The sequence below is a fragment of the Trichoplusia ni genome, chromosome 28, assembly GCF_003590095.1.
Source record: "Trichoplusia ni isolate ovarian cell line Hi5 chromosome 28, tn1, whole genome shotgun sequence".
NCBI classification, from domain to species: Eukaryota; Metazoa; Arthropoda; class Insecta; order Lepidoptera; family Noctuidae; genus Trichoplusia; species Trichoplusia ni.
In genome coordinates, this window is record NC_039505.1 from 1245624 (window position 1) to 1267039 (window position 21416).

Here is a 21416-nt window from a genome sequence, read left to right on the forward strand (position 1 = left end):
TAGGTTTACGCGAATGTTAGACATTGAAATGAAACTACTTTTACGGATTTTATCGCGGTTTAATTTTAGATTTTAGTTCCCGACGTTTCGAAACCTTTGCAAGTATCATGGTCACGGGCAGACTGAGATGGCGTTCGTCTTGACAGAAGATGTTGCTCGTTCTACCTTCATATTTTAATTAATTATTTGTGGTCCGACCTACGCAGTATGAGCTCACTGTGTCTTGATGTCTTGCAGCGCTGCTCTTGGGTTTGGCCTTGAGTTTATTTATTATTGGATCCCAAGTAGGTGATATCTTCCAGCCATCTTCTCTATTGAAATTAGGGTGTTTTTTAATCTCAATAGCCTCGCGAAACATCCTAGGTAGGAATTTGGATTCTTTAGCGAGGATCTGTGGTTGGTCAAATCTAATATATAAAAATCCGTAAAAGTAGTTTCATTTCAATGTCTAACATTCGCGTAAACCTAAGAAACCACAATGCTAATAAAGTTGTTTGTGTAGGGTTCTCTAATCGTTCTGTAACATTTTCGGCGTTGAAATATATACGTTGACCGCCTTCAAGATGAACATCTAGATGAGTCACAGGTGGATATCTTTCGTGAATGTTGAAACTTAAGATCCGCCGCACAGCTTCTGAAGAACTAATATATCTGCCTGACTGAAATCTAGTAATTTCATTATGTTCATTTCTCAACGCAAATGTAGCGTGGTCACTGCCCTTATTAATGTACTTACAAATATATTTTATTGACTCAACACTATTACACATTTCAACATTTATGTGAGTTTGAAATGTTCTAGACAACACAGGCGAATACGGAACGACCCACCTATTATCTAAAGTTACCTGTTGTCTAGACACTCGTTTTTCAACAGTAAAACCACCATTGTCTCTTCAACGACGACGATATAATGGGTATCCATCATGTCCTGTTACAGTTTCATCCACTAAGCATTTTGGATATCTTTTAGTGCAACGACCGTCTTGCATGCAAGGAGAATTCCCGTTAAATGCACCACATGGACCATGTACCATATGGGTTTTAACAATGTCGTATAGCACGCGATCTGCAATCGGACTTGAAATTTCAGCACTGATTAAACTGTCTACATCATTAGGTCGAACCTCATCTTTTAACCATAGCAGGATATGTGCGTGGGGTAAGCCGCGTTTTTGCCATTCAACACTATACATATAACACAATACTTCTCCAAAAATGTTATCTTTGGTAAGTAGATCTATCATTAATTTTAATTTTAAATGAAAAACTCTTGCGATGATATCATGGTGGTCATGCGGTGCTTGATCCTCAAGAAGCTCCCAAGTGATTTCATCACACTTAGGATTGGCAGTTACAGTAATAAATAAGTCAGGACATCCATATTTTCTTACGTAACAAAAAGCACCTTGAGTACGTTCGTGCATGTACCGTGGACCACCAGTAAAAGAAGAGGGTAAAATAACTAAACGGCCCATATTCACCGTATCATTATATTGCTGCATGGCGTCGCGAAGGTATACGTATTCTTCAGCGCGTAGCTTGCTCTGATTAAATCGTAAGTAAACTAACCTTTCAGTTTCAATTTTTGCGTACATGTCAACAATAAACTGATTGAAGAAGCCACGAAAACGTTGAAAGTATACAAACCTATTCCGCCTCACTTGCAAGTGGTAACAATAAAATTGAAGGCATGAAATCTTTTTATTATAATTAGGTGCACCTGTATGCGGATCAGTTTGGTATAATAACCATCTTCCCCTCGACAACATATCAGACGATATTGCAAACTGTCATAAGCCCTGTAGGTTTCGTAAATACGTTGCAAACGATTGTCTCTGGACCGGATAACAATATCACGCCTATCACATTCTTGGTCGACCAATACCACAGCAACTTCATTTGTGGATGGAGCATTATAACGCCTAGGATGTTCCTGAGTTGGACGCCTATCGGCATTTATAACAATTTTATAATTGCTATCATCATATCGAGGAAGAGCTTCTAGTGCCGATTTAAAACTGCATACATATGAATTAACCTGATGCAACATGTCTTGAAGTTGTGAAATTAGTTCAATATTAAATTCGGGAAATATTGATTTCTTATATTCGACTGTTCGTTGTAGTCGGACACGAAATATATTTAAAGAAACTTCAACCTAACCTCCAGAACAACAGAAACCAGCCGACTCCTTACTCCACTTTGAAGCATTACAAAAAACACATGCTACATTCATATTGCCTATTAAAGAAGATGATCTGTAATCAATTGCGAAGTTAGAAGCAAACCCACTTTTATATTTGTCGGACCACGCCACCGAAATTCTAGATTGATCATCTTTGTGTAAATCTAAGTTATTAAGACTATGTCGAAATCTGTCTGAGGTAAGACGGGCCTCTCGCTGTTCGTCCGTTTCAAGAGACCGAATTATTTCGATTCTTAATCTTTCATTAGACAAACTTATTAATCGATCTTGTCTCAAAGAATTGTAATGTTCGCGTACCGACTCTATTCGTTGTACATGCTCATGTTCATCTTCAAGAGATCGAATAATATTATGGTGCACCCTATCATTTGTCAATTCTCGAGATAAAATATGACGATCTCGGTCAGCTGTGAGTTCAGCCGTAGTTCTCGTTGTGAAGCAGTTTCAGCTTCTCGGGATAACACATGTTGTTCTCGGTCAATATTAAGCCTAAGTTCTCGTTGAGAAAAGCTTTGAGACGCACGTGATGTAGCTCGTCTCGCTTTGTCAGCTGCTAATCGCATCTCTCTCTCTGGAGAGCTTGCATTGGCTCGAGAAGTTGAGGCACTAACTCTCATAGAGTTTAATCGATGTGCTTTTCCTCTGCTGATTCTTGAGAACGCGCATTTCTCATCCTCTTAGCACCTCTCGAATTTCGAGATAAAAATGGTCGTTTTTTAGGTGGCATTTTGTATTTTTAATTAACTTGTATTTTTAATTGTTTGTGTGAAAACAATGAACAACAGACTATTATAAACGCTGCTAAATGTTTAGAAGGAGAATTAAAACCTAAGAAGTTCTCACCAGAACAAGCATTAGCATTATTTTTGGATGCCTCATTGTCGAAGCATCAATATGAAATTATTAAAAAAGCGACGAAGGACTTGGGCTGCGACAATTTTCCTTGCTATGATATAGTTTCAAAAGCCAAGAAGATGTGCTTAGCAGAAGATATAGAGTGCACCGAATCTTACGCTGTTGTAGGTTTACAAAATTTACTGGACCATACCGTGAAACGGATATTCATGACCAAAACGAAAGAAGAGTTGTCGGAAATGAATGATACCTGCACTTTAGATTCGAAATGGGGATGTGATGGCTCTTCCGGCCACAGTGAATATAAACAAGCTTTTGATGAAGAAGACATTTCTGATGAAAACTTGTTTTTGACATCATTGGTACCATTACGTCTTACTGATGCCAAAAATGATACTAATGTTCATTGGTTTAACAACAGTCCATCTTCTACGAGACTTTGCCGGCCAGTGCAGTTCCAGTTTACGAAAGAAACTCGTGAAATCATTAAAAATGAGATTTCAAGAATGGAGGGAGAAATTAAAAATCTTAACGAATCAATTGTGAATGTTGATAGGAAAATATATAAAGTGAAACACAATCTAATGTTCACTATGATTGATGGCAAAGTGGCTCAAACCGTTACTGATACGGCTTCAAATGCTGTGTGCTTCATTTGTAAAGCAAAGCCAACCGAAATGAACGACTTGAACCGTGTGAGGACCAAGGTAGTAGACGAGGCTGCGTTAAAAGTTGGCTTGTCTCCTCTTCACGCAAGAATCAAATTTATGGAATGTATTCTACACATCGCGTATAACAAATCATTCCAAATGTGGCGTGTAAATAAAAACACATCGCACTTACGTGATGAAGAAAAAAAAAAAGAATACAGGGGTTGTTTGCAAAAGTTGGCCTTAAAGTAGACTGTGTCAAACAAGGTTCCGGAACTACCAACGATGGCAACATGGCTCGTAGATTTTTTGCCGATGCAAGAAAAACATCGGAAATTACTGGGGTTGATTTCGATTTGATTTATCGATTTTCCATAATCTTACAAGTCATCAACTCCGGAGCTTGTATAGATGCTGTGAAATTTGGTGAATATTGCGAAGATACGGCCGAACGCTATTTAAGCTTGTATAGTTGGTATTATATGCCAAATACCATTCATAAAGTGTTGATACATGGCAGTAAAATTATATCAGCTGCAATGCTACCGATTGGTATGTTATCCGAAGAGGCACAAGAAGCGCGCAATAAAGATTATCGTCAGTACAGATTGCATCATGCGAGAAAATGTTCTCGAGAAAGTACTAAAGAAGACGTAATCAACATGCTACTAATTTCTTCGAATCCTTTATTATATACTATGAGGAAAGGGCCAATAAAAAAGCATTTGCCCTTAGATGAGGATGCAAAAAATCTCCTTAGTTATTAATTATTTTGTTTTTATTTATTATTTACATTTTTATAGCTAGTATGTTTGTTGTTATCTATATTTAGTTATATTTGCAAATAAAATATTTATAGTGATTAACTAATATTTTTTTTAATTGTTCCCATTTCGAATGCTAAATTTCGTGGAAAAACCATGACTTATAATCACAGTAATTAACTTATACATACTAGTGATGCATATTTATATTAGTAATGACATAATCATATCATTAAATAAGCAAAAAACTTATTGAAATCAATAACAAACGGCTTTACGTAGTTATTTCCTCGCGCTCATACATAGTCTCCCACTGTGCGGCGTCTCTCTGTCAGTATAAAACCTGACAGATGCTTTAGGCTCAAAATAGCGCTTTCCGTCGACAAGCCAGCACGAAACCCAAATTGAGCATCATGTATCGTGACATGTTGCACTACACTACCGTTGAGCAAGCTGTCAAGTATCTTGGCTGTTGTTGTAGCAAGTGAAATAGGCCTATAGTTAGTCTTGTCCGATGCATCTCCGGTTTTATTCTTTAGAATCGGCACTACAATTGTACACATCAGAGGTTCAGGCAGATAAGAGTGACCGAGACAGAGGTTAAACAGCATCATAAGTACACGAGGCAGATGCACTGCAGCATACTTGAAATGCTCGATACTGAGGCCGTCATGACCGGGCGATTTTCCTCTCTGCATGCTCTTAATGATTTTGGAAATGGTTTTGGTGGTGAAAAATACTTTTCGCTCTGTCATGACAGCCGCAGCACCGGTCACACAGCAGCCTGAGGCACCCACAGCAGGCTGCACAGTAAAATGTTCTTTGAACAAATAAGCAATAGGTTTGTGTTCACGCACACCACCAACACTCACGGGGAGACTCGGTTTACCATTAATAATGATAATAATAATAAATTTATTTGTCAGAATATTGATTGTTACAAAGGTGTTTTTAAACATATTTATCTCATGTCCAAAATATTCTGCTGTGTCCAGCGTACAAATATTTCAGAAAAAAAAATCTAATAAAATAAAAATCAAATTAAATAAAAATCAAATTAAATGTCAACTGAAATTATACAATGTCAAGAGTACAAAAAAAAGGACAACTAATATTACCTGAATATAATGCAAGACTCATTAATTAGAATGTTAGATTTATTATACAATGTCAGGGGTTATTAATTAAAGTATCTACAATATGACAATAGGTCAATACACAAAATATCAAATAGGTCAATACAGTATTATATCAAGGGTCACTCAGTCAATTATTATAATCGTAAAGGTAAGTCGTCGACTAATTTAAATTTTGAATCAAACTTTTCATTCAAAAACTCCTGCGTTGAGTAGTAACACTTTTGTAAAAGAAAGTTAAACAGTTTTTGTTTAAAAGTCAGGAAGTTAAGACTTTTAAATGCATTAGGTAATTTATTATAAATTTTAATTGCCATACAGTAAACATTATTCGAGAACAGTTTGATTCTTTGTTGAGGTACACAAAGTTTATATACAGGGTTATTGGTAAAACATTAACAACCTCTCAGGACTATATTTCTAACATCATAAGCAACAACTTTTGTTCTATGACTTTTAATAATTCATCAGATTTAAGTTCACCAGACTTTCTTACAAAAATAGTAATATTATAAATTGAACGCTCTAAATGTTTCGAAATCTACACGCACCAAAAAATCGCTAGTTATAGGTAAATAAACTGTGCGTCTAGTGCAATTGACATGGGCAGGGAGCGAGGGGGACGGGGGCGGGGATGCTAGACCTTGACCCATTTCTATGCGCCCGGGCGGCCGTCAGTGTTCGCTTTGATGCGCCGGCGTCGCGTCATAAGTGTCCTTCGTGCGAAATTCTTAAGTGCAAAGTGAGACGTAATTATCAGTGCGCGATGTCACAATATCAATATTCTAATGTCGAGTACACTGAAATGGTCCGAATACTCGCTAGGTGTAACGACAATGTTTCGGAAGCCTGTCGCCAATATGCGATACAATTCCCGAACGTGCCTACACCTAGCCGAGTAACAATGTTAGCTGCCACACAGCGGTTACGTGATTACGGGCAATTCCGGAGTGCCTTGAGGGATAGTGGTCGTCCACCGAGGCACACAGTGCGTGAAGAAGAAGACATATTGGAATTCTTCGAATTAAATCCAGCAGCAAGTACCAATGACGCAGCTCGGCGGTTTAATGTCACACAATACTTCGCGTGGAGTGTCATTCACGGTGAAGGAAAATATCCTTTCCACCCTCATCGTGCGCAGGAGCTCACTGAAGCGGACAAACCCGCACGAGTTGCTTTTTGCAATTGGTATTTAAATGAACGGCCTACAATATTATGGACTGACGAGGCTACATTTGGCAGAGTGGGGTTATTTAATACCAGAAATGAACATTTATGGTGTTACGAAAACCCGCACGAACCGAGACCTCATAATTATCAACACCGGTTTAGTGTGAATGTATGGGCGGGAATCGTGAATTCCACATTACTGGGCCCTATCTATTTGGATAGACTTAACAGTGAAACTTACGAACAATTTCTTACTGAAACACTACCGGTATTAGAAGAAGACATACCACTCGCCGATTTACGTGGTATGTACTTTCAACAAGACGGGGCACCTGCGCACTATGCTCACCGAGTCAGAGACCTATTAAACAGGATGTATCCTGGTCGATGGATAGGACGTGGCGGGCCCCGCGCTTGGCCTCCGAGGTCACCAGATATTACTCCTTTAGACTTTTATTTGTGGGGACATGTTAAGACGCTAGTGTACACAGGTCGTGCAATCACAAGCCGTGATATGTTAATAGAAAAAAATATTTGGGCGTTTAATTAAATTAAAATGAACTCTGAAGTGTTATCGCGAGTAAATGAACAGGTTATTTTTAGGTGTGGACTATGTGTTGGTTGTGAAGGTGACTATTTTGAACGTTATGTGCGCGATACTCACCGACACCCGCGAGACTTGAACTTGAGAGGTAATAATAATTTGTAAATATTGATTTGAAATATCTAATTATCATTAAATCAATTACTGTAAATATGCTGATTCCACTTTTTAAATACGCCTACATTTAAAAATAAAAATGGATGAATAATACCAGTTTTAAGTTGAAGAATGTTCAACATAACTTTCGTCACATTGCATATGTAATTTAAGTACCTACATAGAATTTGTTCTTATTTTATTTTTTAATGTAGCCAGTCCTAAGCCTGGATAAGTATGAAGGGAGAGTGGATTCAGTATTCGGTACCTACAAACAATTACTTTTATCAAGTGATAACCAGTTACAATTTTACAAGAAAAATACGTTACATACGGTACCTAGTTGATAGTTTGTTTTTATTAAGGTGTTAGTACGTAGGTACTGTGTGAAAGATCAAGGTCATTCCCATGTAACAAATGTCCGATTGTACCTAGGTATTATTTGGCTTTTACGTAAAAAGGCGGGAAATCGTAGCGTAGCTAGTTAGAATTATTACTACCTACGAGTGGTGTTGTGGTACCTACAATAAAATACAGAGTTGAAACGTGTTAGATAAGACAACGAAATATTGAAGCTTTGTTTTTGATGAATGTATTATGTTTTATAAAAAGTCATAGAACAAAAGTTGTTGTTCACGATGTTAGTAATATAGTCCTGAGAGGTTGTTAATGTTTTACCAATAACCCTGTATATTACGACTTTTTCTTGTTACAACATCATTGTGTAATTGAAACAGTGCTAGATTTTTATGTACAAAGATACAAAGTTCGAATATATATAAAGAGGGGAGTGGTAATATTTTCAATTTCTTAAAAATTGGGACACAGCTTTCCAATGGATGGGCTTTTGTCATTGATCGTTTTGTCATTTAATTTACTGGTGTTTTTCCAAAAGCTTTTAAATTGTTTATCGGAATAATTCATTGCAAGAAGATCCATAGCCAGTTGATTTTGCCTGTTTTGACATGTCTTCAATTTATTTTTAAAGATTTTGCGTGACTCGGACATTTCCTCAAAAACAGGTCCGGTACGTGGTCTCCCAGCCAGAACCCACTCCATGAACTTAGACCGTGCCTTCCCGTGCGCGCCAGCAACGTGCGCATTCCATCCCATTACATAGCCCCGTTTTCTTTTACACTTTTTATGGGTGCGGGTAAGTATCGCAGCCTTAGTTAGGATATTAATTATATCAGTGTACAGTCTATCAATTATTTCGTGGTGAGACTTATTGCAACACACATAGTCACAACATTTGTGCAATTCAGATGGAAAGTCAATATCACGGAGTTTTGAGTTACATATGCTGTGATATTTATTTATCTGATCAGGCCTTCTTTCCCCCCAGATTACATGTCTATTTCTATTGTCCTCGTCGGAAACTACATTCTTTTTGTTCACCTTTCTCCAGTTACACTCAACTATGAGTGGAAAATGGTCGGACCAAAACACGTCATACTGTACGCATACCTTATTGACTGTGGTCAGTGCTGATTGAGTGACAAGTGCATGGTCCAACCATTTAACACAATCCCGATGTGAATCTTATCGATACATAAACGTATCCGACTGAAGCCCCAACATAGTTACATCTGCACAACACCACGAATAATCATTACAGAAGTTCAACAATTCATTATAAAATATTTCATCCGGGTGGGCATTAAAGTCCCCTAGTATATAAAAAGTTTCAACGCCAAGATTTTCTTCATACTCTATAATTGACCTTACAATCCCAAGACACTCAGTAAACAGAGGAATGTTTTCAACACAATCAGTAGGCATGTATACACTAAATACAACCATACATCTACTATTACTACGGCTATTTTTATTGCTGTTACTCTCACATTGTTGCACTTTATGACCGACGCAGAGTCAAACGCACTTTTTCTCCATAACAGCGCGACGCCACCGTATGGTCTCCCTGTTAACAATCCAGCTGATGTATCCACCGCAGAGGTTCCAGTTGATCCAAAATTTCTATCGATTGTGCCAAGTATTGACAGGTCATAGGGCATAAGCCAGGTTTCCTGCAGTGCTATCACGTCGCCGATTTTGCATAGATCACGAACACCTTCAATAGACCTTTTAATAGATTTACAGTTGTAACTAATTAGCTTGCAATTACTTTTAGTCATTAAATGTTTCGATTAATATTAATTCCAGTTTTCAGTGTCTGTCCTTTGTAGTTGCTAATTGTCACAAATTGCCTGAATGAAACTCCGTCCGGCCATAGGTTTTCATCCATGAACACACATAACTTATCTTTAGGTATTAGGAATTTATAAGCCTCGTAGCCCTTAGCTTGTTTCATTATCATTTTTTCTGGTGTTATTTCAACGTTTGTCCTAGCAAAAACGTATTCATTTATGTCCTGAGGTGATGCGTCTTTGTGTACGTTGTAAATATAAAATGGGATTTTTATTTCCGCAGCTTTAAATTTACATTCAGACAGTCGCATCGCTTTCCCTTTAATCCCAATGAAACGGTTTTTGTTGTATAATCTTCTCTTATTAACAACTTCCTTCCATTCGCCTTCCTTTGCCACATCGACCCAGGTTCTCGCTATCTCAGTCGCACTCGCATGTTCGTCCGTATCGCTGTCTCGCAGCGCGGGCTCTTGCACGCGCCTGTTGGCCTCATTTACCTGGGTTTCTAACGTCGAAACCGCGGTTGTGCAGTTGCGAGCCTCCACGTATTGCGCCCGCGCTTGCTCAGGCAGCTGTGCGAGCGAGACGGATTTAGCAGACTTCTCATTAGCGCAAACGGGCGCGCATGATGTTATTGAGACTGGGTGTCCTTGAAACGTTTTTTGCATCCTACTAGATGACGCGGGCGCACCGGTTGTTGACCCCGAGTTCGGTGAACTTGACGATTGTGGCTTATTAATATTTCTATCACATATTTCTAAATATGAGCTTTCTTCTAGTACGTACACTCCTCTGCAGCGATTTACTTTGCAATCACCACTTTCAATTATTGTTTGATCCATTGGTTGTGTATCTCGGGTCCCATACATTTCCTCCACAAATTTTGTAGTTGCATAATTTTTCTTTACAGTGCTTACCTCAGATTCCAATATCAGAATTATTTTTAGCAGACTGCAAACATCCACATGATCCCAAGATATTGGTGGGAGAACATGAAGGTTTCTCGCAACAAAAACAGGAACAATGTCAGGGTCCGTTACTTTAAGAAGATCTATGATATCCTCGAGCTCCCTGCCTGCCTTATTTTTGCTTATTGCATGCTTAATGTTCGGTACAGCTTGAAACAATAAGTTTTTAGCACTTCTTATGACATCTTCCGAGAATGCACTTTTACAAATTTGGATCAGGCTAAAATTATCCATAACATCAATTTTATGTTGGATAAAACACAACAACTCGTTGATAACCACGTTGCACTGGTTGCATTTCACAATATTATTGTTTTCCATACTTACATCCTAATACGCGTTTTATACATTTACCTATTTTATTATCTAGTTTTTTTTTTTTAGCAATGTATTTAGTTTTAAATTTTATAATATATTAGATATAACATTATAGTAGATGGGTAATCCTAATTTTGTTCGAATCGTCTAAAGAGTTATTTTATATTTATCGACTAGCTGTTGCCAGCGACTTCGTCCGCGTGGTTAGAAGATATAAGATTAGATTTATATTTACCCTGTTTTTTCCACATTTTCCATTGTATCTTCGCTCCTATTAGTCGCAGCGTGATGATTTATAGCCTAAAACCTTCGATGAATGAAAACAAAAAATACTTTTTCAATTTGAACCAGTAGTTCCTGAGATTAGCGCAACAAACAAACTTTTCAGCTTCATATATTAGTATAGATATAAACTTCTCATGTGTTTCTCGGTGTAAGTAACTGAACTCCTCCCAAAGGACTCGACCGATTCTCGTGAAATTTTGTGTGAATATTGGGTAGATCTTAGAATCGGACTACATATGTATATTCTTAATCCCCCTTAATGTTAAGGATGGTCCAATTTTTTATTTTTTGTTTTTACTTTTTTATGATACAACTTACATAAAATACATATATATATAGCCCTAAAACTTTAACCTTCTATGATCAACCCTTATTTTCTTATATGGCAAAACAAATTTTGTTAAGTTCAGGCACTGGGTACAGTACATATACATAGATGCATTACATCTTAAATATATATTTATATTGTCTGTATACACACGGTGATTTTTAGTCGTCTTACAAACACAGCCCAGTTCATGTATCCGACAAATAATACCTAGGCGCGATTTTTTTTTTATCATCAACAAATAAAAACTCAGCGCCTTACCATCTCGAAATGTTACGCAACCGAGGTGTGATCCACCCGCAAATGCCAGGACTGCCAGCCATTTCAGCAGCAACGCAACGGCTTCAACCAGTTTCGCAGCCCAGCTGATCTCGAAGAGAACGTATTTAATTGCTTCGAACTACACCCGCGTCGTTGTACCTAGTACGGTTGCTGCCAGATTTTCGGCACAGTAAGTATCTATTGCTACCTGCTACATACTTAGTGAGAACATCAAGATTACAATTATAAGAAAGAATAACTATTTTGCGGTAGGGCTAATGAACTGTGTTAAGACGCCGCCCACCGCCGCCCGCAGCCCTCTCCATTGTTACGGTTCGGACCGCGCTCGCAACAGTGTTTCGAAAACTACGCCTTACGTTATAATATTGAATGAAAATTGCATTTTAAATTTATTCAAATCTCATAAATACCTATTTTTTTATTATGAAAGTTTTCTAGTCATTGGATTCATGAACTGGGCTGCTTTTGTAAGACGACAAAAAAATCTCCGTGTATATGTATATAGTGAATTGTATGCATAATTTTGTGACTTCTTCCATCTTGGATCCACACTATTGGACATGGAGGGCACAGAACGGCGTAAGACATCTTAAAATACACGTAAACAATTAAAATAAGTAAAAAAAAATATTTTGTCCTGCTAGCTTGTACTAGACGAAATTCTGTGCGCCGTGCTTTGTTTTTTTTATTGTTTCAACAATATGTTACTTGTATAACGAAAATCTTTTTCTATACCTTTACCAGACTACTTACTACCCGATATGACTTAAAATGCTGTGAGTCGTTAAAAAGATAAAAATAAAGGTAACAGATATAAAATACAGGTTTTACTATTTATACCATGTACTGGCAAATAATGGCAATAAGTTTTAATGCTTATAAGATATTTTATTGAGGATTTTTGCTATTAAACATAAACTGTTTCTCTGAAAATACAAAGAAATTACATTTAAAGTGGACTAATATCGCCTCCTCAACTTTTTATAACATTATATTAGCAAAATAATCTGAATATCATCCGCCATTTAGTTACGTGTTGCCCCTATGCCTCCCCTACTCACTTCAACGGACAACTTAATACACGCGCGAAACGCGGCAAAATTCAATTTAATGAAATGTCATTTCGTTACCTGCATAGTAGTAAAATGTACAGTAAGAAATGAAATTAAAAAAAAAAAACTTATATCCTTAACAAACATTCGCAGTGATTCGCTTTGGCTGCATACAGTAGAAGTAGATGTAGGATCTGATGATAAAGTATCATCCTCATCATCATGCAATGCAGGGGGCGATCTTGTGGAATAGCTATTCCAGTTTTCATTGCTACATTGTGTAATACACAACAAGCTACGGTTATGTTTCTTGCCACACATGGGTGATAATGTAATATCCTGTCTTTAAGAAGGCATCACCAGCGGATGAACGTGGAGCGGATGACCCATCGAATGGGCCCGAATCGTAGATTTATTCAATCTAAAATGCCCTTACGATTAAGGTCTCTTTCCCGCCGCCCAAGTCGACTTTCTTCATTTTGAGCGCATCACAACAGATGAAGTGAATACACCGAATTCAATTAAAACTGAATAATAAAAAACATTCAAACAGCTGATCGTAGAATGACGCCATTTCCTTTCGTTAACACTTGGGTCTCGGCGATCGTTTAATTTCCTATCAAACGCAACGACTTCGTTTCGTTGGCGCTTGTCAAAAATTTTATTGCGGCTACCTTTTCGTACCTTTTGGATTTGTATAAACATAAACAAGATTTATAAATTAGTTCGCGAAAGAATGTGTACTTTGTATGCACGCATTTTTTTTTATTTTTACTCAACTACAGAGAAAAAATCACAAAACTTAAATAATTCAGATCAAATTACATTTAGGAACATAGTAGGATAAATCTTATTATGAAAATTTATCAATAATATTAAAAGAAAAAAAACATTAATGCCTCTACCTGGCTCTATAAAATAATTAACAATATCAAATTTATCATACAAACTAGCTGTTGCCCGCGACTCTGTCCGCGTGGACTTCAGTTGTGTTCGGTGGCCGCCGTTTCAGTAAATCATTGTGCATAAAATATAAATATTTCATAAATAGAGATGACGACGGGGTATAAAAAGAAAAAATCTCAATACGTATTTTTTCCTTTTTCAGAAAAGCTAGAATTGACAAAGATTAACTGTTTTAAAGTTTAGGAGAGGGGGCTTGTGACGTAACGATATGGTAAAATGTATACACAATCGTGACGTCACGCGTAAGTTTCATTCACTGTAATTTGGTCAATTTATGTTTGCGGGATAAATTAAAAAATACGTATCCATTATTATACAAAAAACTACAAGACGGACACTGCAAAAAAAATTGTCGTCATCCCTATTCTTATGAAATATTTCAATATTCATAAAAAAATGAAATTTCTGCAGTTATCATTAACTAGCTGTTGCCCGCGACTCCGTCCGTGTGGACTTCAGTTGTGTTCGATGGTCCCCGTTTCCATGAGAATGCCGAGATAAAATGTAGCTTGGCCCCCCATTACACCCTTTAAATTCAGACTACCCTTGTGCACATATTTCATTACTTTTAACAAACAATGTTTATAAATTTTACTCACTAATTATCGTTTTCAAGTCTCTCACCTCAGTGCTTAACATTCACCTTTGACCCCGCACTTCATCACCATGGACGCTAAACTAGCACTGAACTTGGAAGAGTTAGAATCCCTTTTTACTGCGAAGATGGCTGCTTATGAAGCAAAGTTTGCTACAGCTTCCTTTGGCTCCTCTTCTTCTTCTGCTTCAACATGCCTATCTCAAGACTTTAGCGAGTTCAAAGGCTTTGTTTTGCAAGCTTTGTCAAAATTCAAAACTCAACTAGAGTTACTGTCACTAGGATTTGACAGGCATGAAACTACAATGCGGCGCAAGGTCCTCTTAATCCATGGTGTCCCAGAAGCCAAAGATGAGAAAGCCGTTGACGTTGTTGCTAAAGTGTTCAATGACAATTTGAAGCAGTTGCGCGCGCGCAGTCGTAGCGAGCGGTCGAGCGAGCAGTTGACGCTTACGCGATTGTAACTATTTGCGCTTACCCTCATTTTTATTAATTAATGCTACTTGATGAGTGAAAATGTAGAATTTTGTGACTCAAGTGGAAGTGAGATGGTGGAAGAGGATCTTGAAATGGAGAGCGAGCAACAAGTTAATAGGATGGAGAAAGAGAAAAATACGGAGTTAAGTAGAGAGCAACAAGTATTACCGGAGAAAAGAAGTAGACAGGAAGATGACGAAGAAGTAATTGAAGGTGATGACGGTTTCATAACCATAAAACGTGGGAGTAAACGACCAACACGAAGAAATTCAAAAAATTTTGAAGACTTGCAATTGAGATTTTCGAATAATAGTGTGAAACCCATAGAACATATTGTGTGTATTACGGCCAAAGAAACATTACCGAGGCAATTTGGGATGGCGAAACTTTTGAGATCTCATAATTTAGGAAACATAATTAAATTAGTATACAAAAACCCTTATAGGGCCTTAATATATTTTGACAAAAAAGAAAATGCAGTGAAGATGTTAAATTGTGAGAAATTATTAGCCAACTTGGAATATAATGTCAATATAGTAGGTGAATCATCGTTATGCTATGGTTTACTGAGACAGGTGGACTTAGAAATAGAAGATAAAGAAATATTAGAAAACCTTAGGTGTGATTTTGAGATCATATCTGCAAAACGATTAAAAAGACAGGATAGCGATGGTAAATGGGTAAATTCTGAAACAATTCGCCTATGTTTTAGAAATCACAATCTACCGTCATATGTATATGGTTTTGGGTGCAGATTTCAAGTTGAACCCTATATTTTCCCTGTATCCCAATGTTCAATATGTTGGCGATATGGACACCTTTCTAGAACATGTCCTTCAAAAAAGATCATATGCCCTAAGTGTGGAAATAATCACGCAAACTGTGAGACAACTAATTTTCAATGTATAAACTGCAAAGGTCCACATATGGCAATGAATAAAAGATGCCCTATTTTCTTGAAAGAAAAAGAAATTAGAAGAATTATGTCAGAAAAGAACTGCAGCTATCGGGAAGGATTAGAAATATATAAAACCGAAAGAAAAATACAGGAAAATAATACAACACATAATGTGGATGCTGTTATGAATAATGAAACAAATAAACAGTTGCCACAAACAGAATGGACTCAGGACACAGAACCAAGAAGAACATATAGAGAAGTGGTTGTTACAGAAGCCGTTATACATGAAGAAATGAGTGCATCGGAGGAATCTGAAACAGAAGACAGCCAGAAATTAGATAATAAAACTAATACGCAGTCTGAAAAACCAAAAAAGAAGAAATCACGAAGAAAAAAAACGAAAACAGGATCGTATGGACAGGAACATTCACAAACAAATATAAGTGAGGCTGAAAACACCAATAACAAAGAGGATAAACAAAGGCAACCAGGTGAATGCAAAGAATATTGGTATGGACTATATAAAAAAATTAAGGATATATGTATGTCGAGAAATAGCTTTTCTGATAAGCTGGGATTAATTATCAACATAATTGTTCGGGATTTCATTGCACTATGTTTAAAAATAATAAATGGTAAAGATATTTTAAATCGTATACTTTCGTTCTCCACTAATGGATAATAATTTTAATAACAGTTCTTATTTCATAAACATATTGCAGTGGAATGCCCAGAGTTTGAGACCTAAAATTTCAGAATTTCAAGCTTTATTAAGTCAAGAGAACATTTATATTGCTTTAATATCAGAGACTTGGTTGGAACCTGACTCATCATTAAATATAAGTGGATATAATATCTTTAGGAATGACCGAAGCGATTCATATGGGGGAGTCGCCATTGTAATACACAAATCAATTAGAGTTCAGTTAGAAACTTTAAATCATAGTAATTCAGGAATAGAAATAAAATGTGTTAAACTTTTAAATTGTAAAGAGATTAAGAATATTATCTTGATATATTGTCCTTCCTCGGTGCATACTGTTCAGTCGGATTGGGATTTGATATTCACGAAATATACTAGTAAATGTCTAATAGCTGGTGACTTCAATGCACATCACCATAATTGATCATGTAAATCAGATACAAGAGGTACGATGGTTTTTGATGCTGCTTTGGATGCGGGATACATCTCGCTTAACAAAGGGGCAGGTGAGCACACGCGAATTAAGATGGTAAATGGTTATTTACAAAAAACGTCCCCTGATATTACATTTGCTTCCACAGATTTAGCTTGTAAATTTGAATGGCATGTATTGAGCGAAAATTTGGGCAGTGATCATATGTGTATTAAAATTAAAAGTATCTATAGGGAAGCTATATGTATAGGTAAAAAACGTAAATATAAATCAGCCAATTGGAAAGGATATACAAAAACTATAGAAGAAGCTATTTTACCATACTGTAGAGAGTTAAATGCTCAACAAAATTATGATTATTTCATTAACATTATTAATAACGCAGCTGATAAATATATACCGTATACAAAACAATTCACGCATTATAAACCGGGTTTCCAACCAAAGTCTTACTGGAATGAAACACTCTCTAAATTAGTAGCCGAAAGGAGGTTGGCTCTAAGTAATTTTAGGTCAAATCCTACCCCCTTCAATTTAAACATTCTAGAAGAAAAGACAACAATCGCTAAGAAAGCTATTAGTAAAGCCAGATTAAATGAGCGTCGTAATTTTTACACAAGCATTGATGAGTCAACAACGGTATCAGAAATGTGGAAACGAATGAGATGGTTGAAAGGGTGTAGCTCGGCTAAATCATACCCGTCAAGGGACCAGAAAGTATCTCTAATCCGTGATCTGGCTCCTGATTATGTATGCTATGAGAAACCAACATTTAATTCATTCAACGTAGAGTTGGAACTCCCGGTTACATTACATGAACTGTGTAATTCACTCAAGACTAAGGATACAGCACCTGGTGAGGACGGGGTTTCTTATTCAATGATCTTTAATTTACCAACCAAGGGAAAAATATTTTTGGTGAATTTGTATAATGATATTTTAAATTCTAGTACCGTACCCGTACAGTGGCGTGACATAGTACTGATGCCTATTCCAAAACCAGCTACAACCAGCGACAGCAATCCAAAGTTAAGGCCTATCTGCTTAATATCATGCTTGTGTAAGATTCTTCACTCCATACTGACTAAACGCATTGAATGGTTTATAGAGAAAAATAATATTTTGTCTCCATATACGTCGGGTTTTAGAAGAGGGCAATCATGTCAAGACTGTTTAACGAGATTGACCACACAAATTCAATTAGGTTTCTCGAAAAGTTATGCAACAATCGCGTGTTTTATAGATGTTGAAAGTGCATACAATAATGTATTAATTAATAAAATGATATCGATATTGAATGAAATAGGTATCGGTAACAAAATATGTTCATATTTATGGACTTTTTTGAATGAAAGACATCTTAAAATTATTGATGAATCTAATGAAGATGACACTATGATTAGATATACAAGTTTAGGATTAGCCCAGGGTGACCCTATATCACCAATATTATTTAACGTTGTAACATTTAAATTATTCTCAAAAACTAACAATGTACATATGTGTCAGTACGCTGATGATTTTGTCTTGTATAGTACAGACAAAAATCTCTCAGAAAGTACAACTAAATTACAAGAAACATTAGACATATTTTCATCTTGTCTAGCTGAATTAGGATTGCGTTTGTCGAATAGTAAATCAAAACTATGTATTTTTAGTAGGGGATTTAGGAGACAAAATATTACATTGAAAATAAACAATAGTGCTTTAGAATTAGTAGACAGCTATAAATATTTAGGGTTATGGCTAGACAGATCGCTACGATGGGGACGTCATGTTAATGAGGTAGTCAGAAAGTCACAGAAATACTTAAATATACTCAAAGTTCTAGCAGGTACTTCTTGGGGTATACACCCCAAACATTTACGCAGAATATATATAGCGATAGTCAGGAGTCGTATAGACTACAGTTGTTTTATTTACGACAACAGTGCGAGTTCACATTTATATAAATTACAGAAAGTACAGAATCAGGCACTGAGAATTATAGGTGGTTTTATAAAATCTACGCCGATCCACACCATGGAGAGTGAGCTATGTATTCCACCATTGCACATAAGAAGAAAATTCCTAGCCTACAAATATTGTTTAAAATCCCTATCTTGGACTAATAATGTAACAATCAAATTATTAAAAGAATTAAATATGTTTATTAACAACAGCTATTGGACACGGAAAAAGATTCCATTACTTGTAAATGTTTTAAATGAAATTAAAGATGTACAAGTGGCCTCATCCTCTCCATTAGAGATGTATACCTTAAAAACGTGGGTCTCTTACATTGACACGAATAACATAGTCTCGGTTGATTTGGACAGTATGCATCGAGCTAAAGATTGTTACGAATTAAATCTGTTGAAACACACTGTAATGAAAGAATTAATAGAGAAATATGCTGATTGGGTAGTAATTTACACAGATGGATCTAAGAGCAAGAAAGGTAGGGGTTCTGCATTTTACGTTCGCTCGCAAGAAAATTCTAATGGATGCTTTAAAGTAATTGGAAATGTGTGTATCATGTCGTTGGAGCTCATTGCAATCTCAGAAGCACTATCATATTATTATATCAAAACCATTTCTGAAAATAGAGCTGTTATATGTTCAGACAGCAAGAGTGCGTTATATCATATAGCTCGATGCGCCTCTGGTCGCAGAGGTACACCGATAGCATACGAGATACTCTCTAAAATTGAAGAACTAGCGGAGAAAGGAGTGGATCTGAGGTTGCAATGGGTTCCTTCGCACATTGGGATACGTGGTAATGAGGAGGCGGATAGATTGGCGAAAATTGGAAGTACAGAAGGACAAGAAATATATGTGAAACCATATTATTCAGAAATATTAACGAAATACAATGGACAGTGTTATGATTTATGGAAAGAGTATTTCGATCAGAGATCGTTGGAAAAGGGTTTATGGTATAAAACTATCCAATGTCAGCCTCCTCGTATACCGTGGTGTACATATAGCCAGCTGAGTAGGAAACTGATTACTATAGCGCACAGAATCAGGACCGGACATATCCCATCAAACAAATTTGCCTTCTTAATGGGGAAAGCTCCTTCCCCTAAATGTGATACTTGTGGTGTAATAGATGATACTTACCATTTGTTGATGGAATGTGTTCAGTTCCATGCGGAGAGAAAGGAACTATTTGAAAAATTTGATGTGGATATATTGCAAGTCGGAATCATGAATTCCTTACTATCAAAACCTAACAGTGAAGAAGCTTGTCTTTTGTTTAATCTATTGGCATCATAAGTTAAGCTACTTAGTAAATAATTAGCGAATAAGATTAACCGGACTGACATATACATGTAGTATAAAAGTCCAAAAAAAAAAAATAAAGAATAAAAAAAAAAAAAAAGACAATTTGAAGCTGAGTGAGCTGTCCAGAGAGAACATCCATGTGTGCCACCGATTGGGATCAGGCAAGCGTTCCAGACCATTACTCGTGAGGTTCTTTACCACCGAGCATCGCCACCTTGTTTGGGATGCCAAGAAGTCACTTAAAGGTACAGGTTACACAATATCCGAATTTCTTACTCGTATGCGTCACCAAACGTTTATCGCTGCACGCAAACGCTTCGGGATGACTAATTGCTGGTCGAGTGAGGGCAAGATAGTTATCATCACTCCTGACAAATCTCGTCACAAATTGGAATCCATGGAGGAACTTCAAAAACTACTTTTATGATATCCCTCAAACAACGATGTCCTTGAACAGCCGGCAGACCCGATTTCACCTCAGCCTGCCTCAACAAGGTCCAAAGGAGGTTTAAGCGACGTAACTAAGTTTGTTTATCTTCAGTATTAATTTTAACCTTGCTGCCTTGCACCTCATTTATTTTACCGCTGATTCATAGCTTATTGTTACATAACCTTTGTTTCAACCACCGTCTTGCACTTCATTCTTTTCCTTTCTTTAACACCTTCAACATTTGTATTATTTATCTATTACTATATATAATTATAGTCGGTATCTTGATGAAAATGTTATTGACATTTACATTCCGTAACTTTTAACTGACAGCTGTCAGCTGTCAAACCCAGTAATGTCTTTGCATTTTGTTCACGTTTCGTTACACCTTATCAGTTTAGGTGCATCGCAGCAAAATCTTCTATCTGTTTATGTTACTATGTATTTTTTATTTTCTTACGAGTTGGGGAGGTTGTCTTTTAAGCAACCAATAAACCTTAATTTTGTATTAATTTTTAGTTTTTACTTATTTTATATTTTAATTTAAATGGACATTGTAGCTAATTTTAATGACAACTTCTTCTCTTGTTCCTCTTCTGACAGTTTCGCGAGCGCGGACAGTCGCGATGCGTCCATTCCACGCTCGCTGCATGATAACCTCTCTTATCTTTTTTCTAATTTCCCCAAAAATCTCCATATCGCCCACATCAACGCTCAGAGTGTTCCGGCTCACTACTCCGATCTTCTGGTATCCTTTAGCAGCGTTCATCTTGA

The 21416-nt window shown here is 36.7% G+C and overlaps 2 protein-coding genes across 2 annotated transcripts; one reads left to right on the forward strand and one right to left on the reverse strand.

The window, feature by feature from the left end:
• Positions 1-9621: 9621 nt before the first annotated feature.
• On the reverse strand, positions 9622-10923 carry LOC113506004. The gene has a single exon (XM_026888868.1). It carries the CDS (start codon positions 10921-10923, stop codon positions 9622-9624), a length of 1302 nt encoding a protein of 433 aa, XP_026744669.1.
• A 3565-nt stretch (positions 10924-14488) lies between these two features.
• LOC113506005 lies at positions 14489-20639 on the forward strand. The gene is made up of 4 exons (XM_026888869.1): positions 14489-14888; positions 14967-15118; positions 19548-19736; positions 20311-20639. Exons 1-4 carry the CDS (start codon positions 14500-14502, stop codon positions 20637-20639), a joined length of 1059 nt encoding a protein of 352 aa, XP_026744670.1. The 5' UTR covers positions 14489-14499.
• The last annotated feature ends 777 nt before the right edge of the window (positions 20640-21416 follow it).

Bases quoted from the DNA above. Each gene is read 5' to 3' on its own strand.
- LOC113506005 (XM_026888869.1), top strand. From the start codon at position 14,500: ATGGACGCTAAACTAGCACTGAACTTGGAAGAGTTAGAATCCCTTTTT. The intron at 15,119-19,547 runs GTGATGACGGTT...TTATATGTTCAG, and splicing joins TGACGAAGAAGTAATTGAAG to ACAGCAAGAGTGCGTTATAT. The intron at 19,737-20,310 runs GTACAGAAGGAC...AAAAAAAAAAAG, and splicing joins TAGATTGGCGAAAATTGGAA to ACAATTTGAAGCTGAGTGAG.
- LOC113506004 (XM_026888868.1), bottom strand. From the start codon at position 10,923: ATGGAAAACAATAATATTGTGAAATGCAACCAGTGCAACGTGGTTATC.